This window comes from Mustelus asterias, chromosome 25 (assembly GCF_964213995.1).
Source record: "Mustelus asterias chromosome 25, sMusAst1.hap1.1, whole genome shotgun sequence".
NCBI lineage: Eukaryota > Metazoa > Chordata > Chondrichthyes > Carcharhiniformes > Triakidae > Mustelus > Mustelus asterias.
This window is the reverse complement of record NC_135825.1, coordinates 57,373,161-57,387,812: the sequence shown is the minus strand read 5'-3', so window position 1 is coordinate 57,387,812 and position 14,652 is coordinate 57,373,161. Positions and strand designations below refer to the sequence as shown.

The 14,652-nt window shown below is 44.8% G+C and overlaps 1 protein-coding gene across 3 annotated transcripts in view; it reads right to left on the bottom strand.

Annotated features, from left to right (window-relative positions):
• The window catches only part of LOC144479200 (liprin-alpha-2-like), a 159,063-nt gene that overhangs the window by 58,392 nt on the left and 86,019 nt on the right, over positions 1 to 14,652 (bottom strand). For 2 of the 3 annotated variants that reach the window (XM_078197859.1, XM_078197860.1), the window contains exons 12-16: positions 14,358 to 14,387; positions 12,713 to 12,852; positions 7,349 to 7,521; positions 2,797 to 2,811; positions 1,601 to 1,694 (exon numbers count right to left, since the gene is read on the bottom strand). In XM_078197859.1, the coding sequence (XP_078053985.1) occupies positions 1,601 to 1,694; positions 2,797 to 2,811; positions 7,349 to 7,521; positions 12,713 to 12,852; positions 14,358 to 14,387 (452 nt within the window). The remainder of the gene's footprint in view (positions 1 to 1,600; positions 1,695 to 2,796; positions 2,812 to 7,348; positions 7,522 to 12,712; positions 12,853 to 14,357; positions 14,388 to 14,652) is intronic. The other variant, XM_078197862.1, reaches the window with a different exon arrangement.

The following is a 14,652-nucleotide window of genomic DNA, read 5'->3' as shown; positions in this document are numbered from 1 at the left end:
TTTATCAAAATGGCAACTCCCCTCTCCTCACCTCTGTCACATCTGTAGCATCTATATCCTGGAACATTGAGCTGCCTGTCCTGCCCTTCTCTCAGCCATGTTTCTGTACAGTTATGGTGATAATATCCCAGTTCCCAGAGCCAATCCACGCTCTGAGCTCGCCACCTTACGCATGAAAATAAATGCAGTTTAAACCAGAATTATTTTCTCTCCCTTTACAGTGCCCCTGGCCATCCCGAATACTAAACTCTCTCTCATTGGCTACTGTATTCTCCCCTGACGTCTCGTTGGCCCCTCTCCTGCAAAACTAGTTTAAACCCTCCTGTGTAGCACCAGCAAATCTCCCCCCAAGGATACTGGACCCCCTCCAGTTCAAGTGCAACCCGTCTCTTTTGTACAGGTCACCTCTATCCCAGAAGAGATCCCAATGATCCAAGAAGCTAAATCCCTGCCCCGTGCACCAGCTTCTCAGTCATGCATTCATCTGACCTATCTTTCCATTTCTGTCCTCACTGGCATGTGGCACTGGGAGTAATCCGGAGATCACTACCCTGGAGATCCAGCTTTTTAACTTCTTACCTAACTCCCTTATACTCATTCCTTAGGATCTCGCCCCTTTTTCCATTCATGTCACTTGTACCAGTGTGTATAATGATCTCTGATTATTCACCCTCCCCCTTCAGAATATTCTGCAACTGCTCAGAGGCATCCTCGACCATATAATAAACCACATTCGTGGCCACACAGGCAGAATGAAGGTTTGGGTTTAACTGTTAAGGGCAATCGTTCTCCTGAGGGTCCCTGCAGGTTTGAGTCAATAACAAACCATATCAGTATAAGGAATTCTTACACTGAGTTTACTTCCCAGCCGGGGTTATTCAATATTTATATTCTATTTTGAAACTAGAACATAAGAACCAATAAAAAAAACTACAACAACCTTAATTTGCTGATCCATTCAAGGTCCATAATTGAAACGTTTAAAAAATAATTAATGTAAATGGGAGTTAGAGCACTTGGGGCTTTGTGTTGTACTAAAGATCCTTCACTGTAGTGTATACAATGTAGAAGACACGTGTTACAATGGGTTTTCATATCTGATGGATTCCAGTCTCGGGTTGGCTTGTCGCAGTCAAGGTGCCTAGTTTACAATGGCAAGAAAGCATTTTTTCTGGTTGTATCACAGCTTATTATGGCTCTTCCTCTGCCCAAGACCGCAAGAAACTACAAAGGGTCATGAATGAAGCCCAGTCCATCATGCATACCAGCCTCCCATCCATTGACTCTGTCTACACTTCCCACTGCCTCAGAGGGGCATCAATGGATTCCTACTACCAGGCTACCAATGGGTGCAGATAAAATGGTGGCACCAGGTAACAGGAGCACTGAGAAATCTTTCATCATAGGCACTCGTGGAGCGCAACAGCTGGCTATCTAACTACTGCAGGAAAGTCAATTATGTGACGCAGAAGGGTCAAGGAGAGGAGTGTGTGTTTGAGTGTAGGTTTTCCTCTAGGTTCAATGAAAATAAATAAATGAATACTATTCAAAACAATCACACGCTTTGGATTCTTACAGTTTAAAATTGCTTCAAACTTACTTTTTCTTTAGCCTTCGGTCCCTCTCCGCTTGTGTTCCCAGCTTGCCGAGAGTAAGGGAGTCCTGGATGCCCATTTCTGTATCCAATATACCACCTAGTTAACAATAAAGGGATACTGAGGAAAACATTGATCTTCTCCTCACTTTAATCCAAAGTTTCAATCATTAAAAAATAAAAGTCTGATTCCTACATTTACAGATAGAATAAAACACAAAGAGATGCAACCAGACATATGATGTTACAACAGTACTTCACTTTAGCCTCTACTTTCTCAGGGGACTAAGGAAATCTGGCACGTCCATTACAATACTCACCAATTTTTACAGATGCACCACAGAAAGCATCCTTTCCGGATGTATCACCGCTTGGTATGGCTTCTACTCTGACCAAGACCGCAAGAAACTACAAAGAGTTGTGAATGCAGCCCAATCCATCACACAAACCAACCTCCCATCCATTGACTCTGTCTACACTTCCCGCTGCCTCAGAAAAGCAACCAGCATAATTAAGGACCCCGCACACCCCAGACATTCTCTCTTCCACCTTCTTCCATCGGGAGAAAAGGTACAAAAGTCTGAGGTTACGTACCAACCGACTCCAGAACACCTTCTTCCCTGCTGCCATTAGACTTTTGAATGGACCTACCTGGCATTAAACTGATCTTTCTCTACCTCCTAGCTATGACTGTAACACCACATTCGGCACTCTCTTCTTCCCTTCTCTATGAATGGTATGCTTTGTCTAAATAGCGCGCAAGAAACAATACTTTTCACTGTATGTTAATACATGTGACAATAAATCAAATCAAAAATCAAATATTTACATTAGAGAGTGCAAGTGCAAGGGCAGGGGGGCTGGAACGAGAGACAGGCCTGCAAAAGGGAGAATAAATATTCTATGGTCCAAAAGATGCAACCAAAAGAAAACTCCTCCCATTAGGTTAACTGATTTACCCATTGTGTAAAGCTGGCTCCCATTACTTCTAAGTACTTGTGAAATAAACACTCTCCTTCCAGTAGTTAGATTCTTGAACTATCCGATTACATCACTTTAAATCATTACCAAAAAAGTTCAAACTCAACAAATTAAAACCACTTCTCTCCCATTAAGCTCATGCACAGAGTGCATCATTTAAATTGTTAATAACAGAAAATGTTGAATGCATAAAGCAGACCGTTTATATTGTTCCTACTTACCAAAGTAACCATATCCTAGGAGGAGAAAAGAAAATAATATGTAGATTTACTTATATGCAAAATATACAGTTTAATTCTTCAATATTATTTTAAATATTAACAATTTTATTCTTGCATGCAGATATAATGCCCGGTATACTCAAGGTCCAGCATGAAGATTGGATAAAACTGTGGGTACCACTGGCAGAAACATTTTCCTGATCCCAGTTTCTCTTGCAATTCCCTCTCCCTGCTCTTTTTCGGGTAAATGCTATGTATTATTAATGGCACGCCATTCCCATTGTTATTGGAGGCTTTTTAGCGCCATCCCCACATACAAATCTCAACCATGAGGACGGCTGGTCTATTCAACTGTGAAAGGCATCACAGCTTGGTGCAAATGCACCCTCACAAGATGTCCACATCTGCACATTTTCCAATGGAGGGCACCAAACAGTGATCAGGAGTGTAAAGTCTGGTGACGTTTTCTGATCCCTCACTTAGCAAAGTAATACAGCAACCAATCCTAACTCCAGACCATCTTTTGAGCTGAGATCAGTTAATTCGCAAAAAGAACTGAACCAGCGATCTCGCCGGCCTGCATCACTTAAAATCACAATCAAAAATGAGGAGCGCAGCAGTTTAACAAAGAGAGATAGAAGGCACAAGATTAGAAAGGGATCTGAAGAAAATCTTACTGAAGACATCAGTTTAATATTTTAGAACTGATATTGATCGATTTTTGTCAGATAAGGCTATAAAGGAATATGGATCCAGGTGGGAATGTAAACTGTGAGGGGGACACAAAAGGGTTGCAAAGAAATACTGGCAGATTAAGTAAGTGGGCAACAGAGTGGGAGACATAATGTGGGGAAAGTGAGGCTATTCGTTTTGGTAGGAAGGATATAATTTTTTTTTAAAGTGACATGAAATTTCTAAATGTTAATGTTCAGGGAGACGAGGGTGTAGAAACACTGTTAGCATGCAAGAGCAGCAAGCCAACCAATAGGAAGGCAAATGGCATGTTGACCTTTATTCCAAAAGGATTGGAATACAAGAATTAGAAGCCTTGCGACAATTGTCCAAGGCTTGGTTTGACCACACCTGCACAGTTTTGTTCTCTATATCTATGGAAGGATGTACTTGCCTTGGTACAACAAAGGTTCATTATATTCTTCCCTGGGGTGAGAGTCATCCTATGATATAGGCTGCTAAATTGGGCACTCTAAAATTTTGAAAATTGAGAGGTGATCTCATTGGAACTTATTCTGAAGTCTCCAGAATCACAGTCTTCAGTCACTTTGATTCACTTTGCATGATATCAAGAAACATTGATGGCACTGGATGCATCAAAGTCTATGGGCCCTGACAATATTCCAGCAATAATATAGAAGACTCGTGCTCCAGAACCTGCTGGGCCCTTTGCCAAGCTACTCCAGTACAGTTACACAACTGACATCTACCCAACAATGTGGGAAATTGCCCAGGCATGTCAAAAAGCAGGACAAATCCAACTCATCAGTCTATCCTCGATCATCAGCAAAGTGATGACAGGGATTGTGGACAGTGCTATCAGACGGTACTGTTCAGAAATAACCTGCGCATCTTTGCTCAGAATGGGTTCTGCCAGAGTCACTCAGCTCCTGACCTCATTACAACCTTGATACCAAAACAGAGAAATCAGCCGAATTCCAGAAGGCAGGTAAGAGTGACTGCCCTCAATATCAAGGCAGCATTTGAGTGTTTCATCGAGAAGCTCCAGCAAAACTGGAGTCAATGTGAATCGGGAGAAATTCTCCACTGGTTGGAGTCAAGCCTGGCACAGAGGAAGATGGTTGTGGTGGCTGGGGGTAAATCATTTAAGCTCCAGGAAATCTCCTCAGGGCAGTGCCTTAGACCCAACCATCTTCAGCTGCTTCATCAATGACCTTCCTTCCATTATAAGGTCAGAAGTGTGGATGTTTGCTGATGATTGCACAATGTTCAGTACCATTCTCATCTCCCCAGATACTGAAGCAGTCCATGTCCATACGCAGCAAGGCGTGGACAACATCCAGACTTGGGCTGACAAGTAGCAAGGAACATTCGCGCCACACAAGTTCCATACAATGACCTTCTCCAACAAGAGAGAATCCAACCATTTCCCCATGACATTCAATGCATCACCATCACTAAATTCCCCCACTATCATCCTGGACGTTACCATTGACCAGAAACTGAACTGGACTCGCCATATAAATACTGTGGCTACAAGAACGGGTCGGGGCTGGGAATTTTGTGGTGAGTAACTCACCTTCTGACTCCCCAGAGCCTGTCCACTACCTGTCCACAAGGCAGAAGTCAGGACTGTGGCGGAATACTCTCCACTTGCCTGGGTGAGTGCAGCTCCAAACTCTTTGGGTCTAAGTGGTCTTAGAAGGACAAGGGCAGCAGATACATGGGAACACCCCCAACCCGCAAGTTCCCCTCCAAACAACACACCTCCCAGCTTGGAAATATATCACTGTTCCTCTGCAGTTGCTGGGTCAAAATCCTGGAACTCCCTTCCTAACAGCACTGTGGATGTAACTACATGGACTACAGCAGTTCAAGCGGGTAGCTCACCACCACTTACTCAAGGGCAATTAAGGATGGGCAATAAATGCTGGTCTAGCCAGCGACGCCCACATCCCATGAAAGAATAAACAAACTTCTGATGGGGTTTGACAGGGTTGACACTGAGAGATTGTTCTTCTTCACTAGAAGGGGGCACAGTCTCAGGACAAGGGTTTGATCATTTAAGAATGAGATGAAGAGAAGTTTCTTCAGTGAGACTGTTGTTAATCTTTGCAATTCTCCCTGAAGTTCATGGCTGCTCCACTGTTGAGGCTCAGGTAAATACAATTTTGTTCCCTCATTAAATGTCGAGATATGAGGAGCAGGCAGGAAAGTGGGATTAAGGTAGAAAATCAACCAAGGTTGCACTGAATGGCAGAGCAGTCTTGAGGGGCTGAATGTCCGACTCCTGCTCTATTTCTTATGTTCTCACGAAAGGAAGTGACTCAAAGAATGGCTTTCTTCTGTTCCTATAATTCATTAACATATCCAATGTATTGTACATTTGTCAGTGACTGATGCGAGTGTCACAATGAACACATTGTACTAACCTAAACATATTGGCAAATACATGCCAGATTGAGCACACAGTTATTCTACTTCAGTGAGATAAAGATCGCAGAGAAGAAAGGCATTTAAACAGTGCCAAGTTACAAAAGTGGACAGATTTGTACCAAGCTATGTCAGACCTTTTTAACAACTTACATAATGAAACAGGAACTGTACTCAGTACAGAATTGAATTAAACTTTTTTTATTTCTAGTAAAAATACTGATTTTCCGACACTGGGCTCTATTTATAACCTCAGAAACTATGAATGCAACAATTCAGAATTTCATCAAGTTAAAATGCGTTGAAAAGAGAAAAATCCAATTAAATATAGAGCCTCTCACCCCCTGAACAAGGCAAAGGTTTGTTTCTTAGGCAGCTGGGGACAGGTGTAGCAAAACACCAGTGTCACGCACATCATCAGGGCAAAAGGTTAAAACTAAGGACAGCTTAACATGAATCAAGGTGAAAGGTCACAGTTGTCAAATTCGAATAGTATTCCGTCAGAGCAATTACACCAGTCCCACCTCCCCATGCCCCGGTTTCAATATCCCAACAGACCGATGGGGATCCTCTCATTCGCCGAGACAGATAGAACCCATAGAATCCCTACAGTGCAGCATGCGACCACTTGGCCCATTGATTCCGCACTGACTCTCCAACAGAGCATCCTATCCAAGCGCTGTATCCATGATCCCACATATTTACCCCACTAATCCCCGTAACCGACGCATCTTGGGACACTAAGGGGCAATTTAGCATGGTCAATCCACCTAATCTGCACATCTTTGGACTGTGGGAGGAAACGGGAGCACCTGGAGGAAACCCACGCAGACACGGGGAGAACATGCAAACTCCACACAGACAGTGACCCAAGGCCGGAATTAAACCCAGATCCCTGGCGCTGTGAGGCAGCAGTACTAACCACTGTGCTGCCAGCCAATGCTACTTACAGAGGGAAAACATAGCCAGCCCGATCCTCCTTCCATTATTTTGTTTTACAAACTGGCTTGACAGTGGTCCAATATTAATGGATGTACTGAGAGGATAGCAACTTATTTCATTTACTCTTAGGTTCCCCAATCTTGTCCCTGCCTCTATTTATTGATATACTGCTTCACAGATGTTTGTTGTGTCCTACTCAGGTGAGCATTATTCCTGCACGTGTTTTAACAGCCACGGTTAGCAGGTGTTCAGACATACAGGGCAGTTTGATATTCTGTATACACTTCCAGCAGGAGCAGCAACCCTTGCTGCTTTTCCCTTCTTGAATACAATGACCAGGAAGTCAGCTGAATCCCACTGCCCCCTTCCTGGCTAAGAGAATTGCCTTCAATCACACCGAACCTTCCTGGTTTATGTGACTCAGTTATACACTGAAAAAACTCATCGACATTTAATGCACTTTTTGAAAAGCAGTTGGACGTACCGTGGACTGAAGCCATTTCCTTTCCGAGCTGGCCCAGGCGCGCCTTCTCCTTCTTCCCAAACAAGCGGCCGATAGACGATTTGATGCCCTTTTTCTTTGAGCCTTTGTGCAGTGAGTCTTGGCTGCTATTGTTGCTGCTGGGATTGCTAGCCAGCTCCTCGGCTGTCAATGTGCTGAGGAGCAACACGACAATAGCGATCAAAAACAAAGCTAATCAGGAGGCGGTACATCACACACTGAAATGAAACCTCTTATACACAAGGAGAAATCATTGATAAGCTGCTTCCACTTTTAATCGATTCTGCATCCAAAGGTTTGCGATTCAATATTATTAATCCTATTATAACCTGTTAAACTAGAAGACGCTTAAAAACCTCCTAGGTTTTTGAGATCAATGAGTATTGCAGGTGTCTGTCACAGTACATGTTCAAACTAAAAGTCAACGTCGCATCTGGCCTTGGAGAAGATGTAGATTGCTCAGAATGATACCAGGGCTGATAGATTGTACAGACTGGGTTTGAGCACAGGAGATTCAGACTCAATGACGCATTTAAAGAATTTGATAGCATCAATAGGGAGTACTGTAAGGGACGGAGGAAAATTTGTGGGGAAGACATTTACCAGTGTTCTTTGTCCCTTGTGGGTTTCAGTGTCCTGTTTGCCGGGCGGGTGCTGTGAACAGGATACTGTTGGTTGAGTGATGTGGGCTGGGCCAATGGGATTGCTCTGGAGGCGGGAGGGAAAAAAAGGCGCCAGGAAGTGAAGCAGCTGCAGAGCTGAGGAGGGAGTGTGCAGAAGAGGGACAGCCACGTTTTTGGAGGGAAGCTTTTCAGAGGCAGTAAAAAGTCAGTTCGAAGTGAATCTTTCTCAGGTAGAACTGCTTGGTTTTTCATGACTGCCGAGGAGGACAGCCTTCAGCGCACTAGACCTGGGTTACTGCACAGATAGCTCGCGGCACCTCTGCCTCGTGTGCTTGCTCCATCATCTTCCCTCTCGTAGACCCGTCTGGACTGTGTATGTGTCGGGGTTAAGTGAGTACTATCAGACAGGAACGGTAACAGAATGTGGTTTTCTTCAGGTGTGCACCAACGGATGGGCCCCAACGTTTAAAATTCAAAGTGCTTGGTGATATTCTGAACATTTCTCAGGTTGAAACTGTTAATTGGAAAATCTTCAGATGGGATTCTTTACTTGTTTATATCTGCTAATTATATTTGTTAATACATTTTTTTGTTATTCCGTTTACCTTGTTATTCCGAACCTTTTCTCATTATAAGGTTTATCTTAATAACATTTTTGGAGGCACCGCGCTAAACATACTCAAATCCTTTCCATGCAAGCCTGTACTGGCATTTATGGGTAAACAGGAAATTTAGCCAGCTCACCATCAACTGCTAGGAATTCAGGATCCTGTAAATCGAACAGTTAAATAGTAGCCCCATCTAGTGATCAGCAGGGGGTTACACTACTTTCTCTGCTGGGGAGTTCAGGAAAAAGGGGGCATGAATCTTAAAGTTAGAGCTGGTCTATTCGGTGACAGTCAGCAAGATTTTTCTTACACAAAGGACAGTGGAAATCTGGAGCTCTCATCCTCGTTCCGCCCCCCCCCCCCCACACACACACTCGCAAGTCCTGGCTAACGCAATTGAAAATTTAAGAACTGAGATTTATAGATTGTTAGGCAAAGATATAAAGGGAGATGGAATCAAAGTTGGTAAACTGAGTGGCAGTACATATCTATCAGCCATTATCTAATGGGATGTTGAAACCAGCTCCATAGAATCCATAGGTGATACCACCACCAAACACATCTTCCCTTCACTCCCCTCTGTCAGCATTTCACAGAAACCATTCCCTCCAGGATAACATAGTCTACTCCTCCACTATACCCAACACCTCTCCCGTCACCCATGGCACCTCTTTCAATTTGGTCTATTGCATTCGCTGCTCCCAATGTGGTCTCCTCTATATCGCAGAGACCAAGCGTAGACTGGGTGATCGTTTGCTGAGCACCTTCAGTCTGTGCGCAATCAGGACCCTGACCTTCCGGCTGCTGCCATTTTAACACACGATGCTGCTCCCATGCCCACATGTCTGTCCTTGGCTTGCTGCAATGTTCCAGTGAAGCTCAACACAAACTAGAGGAGCAGCATCTCATCTTCCAGCTGGCACTTTACAGCCTTCCGGTCTCAACATCGAATTCAACAACTTCAGATGATTTGCTCTAAGCCACCTCGACCCCCTTTGTTTTCATTCCATTTTATTAAATTTTTTACTGTTCTCTACCTTTTATTTCTTTATGGCCTTTCTTCGTTTTTCTTCTCCCCCCCCCCATTTTTTCCCCCTTCTTCATCCCCCTTCCCTTACCTTTTCTCCTCCCCTTCCCCTTTTCTACATTCTACCTCTGTCCCATTCCACCCCCCACTCCCCTCCCCAACATCTCCATCTGTCACAGCTTACAGCTGCTCTGCCGTTTGGCCATTCACACCCTTTATTCTCTCTATGGGCTGCCATTAGCAGCCTTTCCCCTGGTTTCTATGGCTGTGACTCATCTTTCATTCCCTCCCCCTGCAGTATAAATATCTCCCACTTTCTGTGCCTTTTAGTTTTGACAAAGGGTCGTCTGGACTCAAAACATCAGCTCTTTTCTCTCCTTACAGATGCTGCCAGACCTGCTGAGCTTTTCCAGCATTTTCTCTTTTGGTTTCATATTCCAGCATCCGCAGTAATTTCCTTTTTTCAAAGAATGACTGGGCTATTCCTGTCCTGAAGTAATAAACGGAATTCCACTGCTGCTTCCCGTATCGCCCCCAGTGAAGCTGGACCCATGGATATTTGACCTACAACTAACACTCTCCCATCTAGAAGTCTCACACCAGGTTAAAGTCCAACAGGTTTATTTGGAATCACGAACGTTCGGAGCACTGCTCCTTCATCGGGTGAGTCACTCACCTGATCAAGGAGCAAAGCTCTCAAAGCTCGTGATTCCAAATAAACCTGTTGGACTTTAACCTGGTGTTGTGAGGCTTCTTACTGCGCCCACCCCAGTCCAACGCCGGCAACTCCACTCTCCCATCTAGACAGAGGAAAGTGACATGAAACTCAAATCCATGGAACTGGGGAAAAACAAAAAACTGCCTTCTAAATTCATCCGGATTTGGCAAGAGGGACAAAATCTGCAGACCTCTAAAAAACAACGAGGCACGATTTAAGGCTTAAACCACAACAGTTGGACAAGAGGGCAGACGTTCTAGCAACTTGAGATTGATTTTAGGAGATGCTTCACAGCCAGACACGTGGGAATTCAATCAGCCTCATCAGAAGGCTTACCAACTTTCTACTTTATGGATTGAATGTCATTCTTATTGTCCCTCTGCCTTGTCAATTTTAGTGTTTGGCGTACTCTTGATTGGAAACAGTTTCGCACTATTTACTCTGTTCATATCCCTCAAGATCTTGAACATCTCTATCAAGTCTCCTCGCAGTCTCCTTTTCTCCAAGGAAAACAGACACAACCTCTCCAATTTATCCTCATAGCTACCGTTTTTTATCCCTGGAGTCAGTCATTCTTATCATGTCACATGTACTCTCTCCAATGCCTTCATATCCTTCCTCAACGATGGCACCCAGGACTGGACACAGTACTCCAGATGAGGCCCAATTTATACAAGTTCAATATGACCTCCTTACTTTTGTACTCAGTACCTCGAGCAATAAATCTGAAAGGATTCTTTGCTTTTGTTTTTTGTTAACTTTCCAACACTCCTGTGATTTGATTTGGGATGTTTTACGATGTTTAAAGATGCCAGATAAACAAGTTGTTTTTGTTTCCTTCCTGAAATTCTGGTTCTAAAAGCTGTTTACAATTCAAATGTCACCAAGATAGACTGCGACAAACTGTTAAAAGACCATTTTAGAATTCACAGGCGCTTCCTGAGACTAACTGGAGGAGGAAATCATCCCTTGCATTCACACCTGAATAAATTATGCAAATAAAGGATTTTTGAATAAGTCTGTGGTATAGAGGAAGCAGATTCCTTTCAGCCAGGGTTCAGTCATCAGCATTCACACCTCCACCAAAGTCACAGGTTTCTGGGTTCAAGTCCCACTCCAGGGCTTGAGGTCACCAATTAAGAGTGATGCCCCAGTGCAGTACTGAAGGAGTGCGGCACTGTCGGAGGTGCTGTCTTTCAGATGAGATGTTGAACTCAGACCCCACCTGCCTGTCCTGCTGGATGCAAAAGATCCCATGGAACTATTTTAAAGAGGGGCAGAGAGGTTACACACTACCAAAATTTATCCCTCAATCAACATCACAAATCGTAGTCTCCCAACACCAGATTAAAATCCAACAGGTTTATTTGGTAGCACGAGCTTTCGGAGCACTGCCCCTTCATCAGGTGCAGAAAGAGACCATTTGGTCCATCAAATAAAAGTTTATTTATTAGTGTCGCAAGCAGGCTTACATTAACACTGCAGAGAAGTTGCTCTGAATATCCCCTAGTCACCACACTTCAGCGCCTGTTCGGTTACACTGAGGGAGAATTTAGCATGGCCAATGCACCTAACCAGCACGTCTTTCGGACTGTGGGAGGAAACCCGAGCACCCGGAGGAAACCCATACAAGCAAGGGGAGAACGAGATCTGGATAGGTTCTCTGAAAGAGCATGCCACCTAAGCTCTCCCTCTTCCCTATCCCCATAATCTCACACATTTACCATGGCTAATCCACCTAACCCGCATATCTTTGGAGTGTGGGAGGAAACTGGAACACCTGGAGGAAACCCACGTAGACACGGGGAGAATGTGCAGACTCCACACAGTCACCCGAGGCCGGAATCGAACCCGGGTCTCTGGTGCTGTGAGGCAGCAGCTCTAACCACAGTGCCACCGTGCCGCCCTTAACCACTGTGCCACCGTGCTGCCCTTAACCACTGTGCCACCGTGCCGCCCTTAACCACTGTGCCACTGTGCCGCCCTTAACCACTGTGCCACCGTGCTGCCCTTAACCACTGTGCCACCCTTAACCACTGTGCCACCGTGCCACCCTTAACCACTGTGCCACCGTGCCACCCTTAACCACTGTGCCACCGTGCCGCCCTTAACCACTGTGCCACCGTGCCGCCCTTAACCACTGTGCCACCGTGCCGCCCTTAACCACTGTGCCGCCCTTAACCACTGTGCCACCGTGCACCCATTCGGTATCTAGCTTATTGTCATACAGCTGATATTGTAACTCCAGTTGGGAGAGGTCAGGGGGGTATGCTGCATCTCTAGCACTGCTGTGCTTCTTCAATTTCATTTGCTTCTGGGATTGTTTTTTAAAATGTGAAACATGATTTAACAAGATGCAAATCTCCTTACCCTCGACCTTCTTCTTGGCTGGTTGACTGGAGTGAATGTGCCAGCTTTTCCAGCCTCATGGTCCTTGGAGAGGAAGGAGGGGATGTTTCACATCTGATTGTGGTTTTATCTTCACGGTTCTCATCCCTTGTCACTGACGACTAAAGCACATATTGAGAGGTAAACAGTGTAGTGACAGAATCGTTGCCCTGGCAACTCCATCAAATAATTCAAAAGCAACAAAACAACAGGCGAATTATAGCACTTTTCATGCAAGCAGTCCTCCATTATTTTCTTCTAACTTATAACACAGACTCCATTTAATCCTGGGGTAACTGTGGAGTGGAGAGATTACAATAGCATGTATCTGAACTGTCGGTGTAGACAGTAGTAGAAGACTTAGATGAGATGCTAAAAAGCATGTTGTTTTTTTAATTCATTTAAGATATGTGGGCATCACTGGCTCTGCCACCATTTATTGCACTCCCCTAATTGCCCTTAAAAAGGTGAGCTTCCTTCTTCAACCGCTGCAGTCCATGTGGTGTAGGTAGACCCACAATGCTGTTAGGGAGGGAGCTCCAGGATTTTGACCCAGCGACAATGAAGGAACAATGATATATATCCAGATGGGAAGTGACATTGAGGGGAACTTCCAGGTGGTGGTATTCCCATCGTTTGCTGCCCTTGCCTTTCAGAAGGTAGTGGTCGTGGGTTTGGAAGATGCTGCCTAAGAAGCCTTGGTGAATTACTGCGGTGCATCTTGTAGATGGTACACCCCGCTGCAACCATGCATCGGTGGTGGAGGGAGTGAATGTTTGTGGATGGGGTAGCAATCAAGCGGGTTGCTTTGTCCTGGGTGGTGTCAAGCTTCTTGTTGGAGTTGCACCCATCTAGACAAGTGGGGAGTATTCCATTGCATTCCTGACTTGCGCCTTGCAGATGGTGGAGAGGTTTTGGGGAATTAGGAGGTAAGTTACTCTCTGCATAATCCTCAGCCTCTGACCTGCTCTGGTAGCCAGAGTGTTTATATGGCTGCTCCAGTTCAGTTCCTGGTCAATGGTAACCCCAGGATGTTGGTAATGGGAGATTCAGCAATGGTGATGGCATTCTATTGTCAAGGGGCGATGGTTAGATTTGCTCTTACTGGAGATGATCATTGCCTGGCACTTGGTGTGGGCGTGAATGTTAGTTGCCATTTGTCAGCCAAGTGCTTCGTTTACCCAAGTGGTTCTGCGAAACCGCGACTGCCGGCGGGATTCCCAGGCTGAGGAGATTTGGAAATATCAGCCAAGTTCACACTCCCAGCTGCTTGCCATTGACCCTTGGGATGTACTTCTGCACGCTCTAATTTCCTTCTCTATGAATAGTATGCTTTGTCTGCATACCACGCAAGAAACAATACTTTTTACTCTGTGTTAATACATGCGACAATAATAAATCAAATCAAATGTAAGGTGTCGGGGGAAGGCAGATCAAGCTTCGAGAGTCATACACCTTGCATTTCCTTTCGAAGCACGGTCATTTGGGTGAGGTTGCCGCTAAATAATTGCCCCCTTAATGCAGAATTCTACCCTGGCATGAGTCACCAAGAGATGAGCATAACAAAGGAAGGAAATAAATCAGGAGGGAATCTACCAATATAAATGTGTCCATCAGTTCTATTTACCTTCCGACGGTGTTTCCTTAAATCGCTAGGCTGAACATCGGTTGCAAGAGAGAGGAGAGAAAGACAATCAGTGAGGTACGGGATACACAAGGGCACCAACTCAGGCTTGTGGGGAGCAGTGACATTGACTCCCTATCTGAGGAGCCCCCTGCCAGCAGGACAGCAGTAATATCAGGGAGTGAGATTTCTATGAGGAATCAGTTGGAAAGTCCACATCCACAACAAGCCCCGATTCAGATTCTTTCCAATCTGCAAAGTGGCCCATCAGTGGAGCCGCTCCCTCAATTTTGCAATC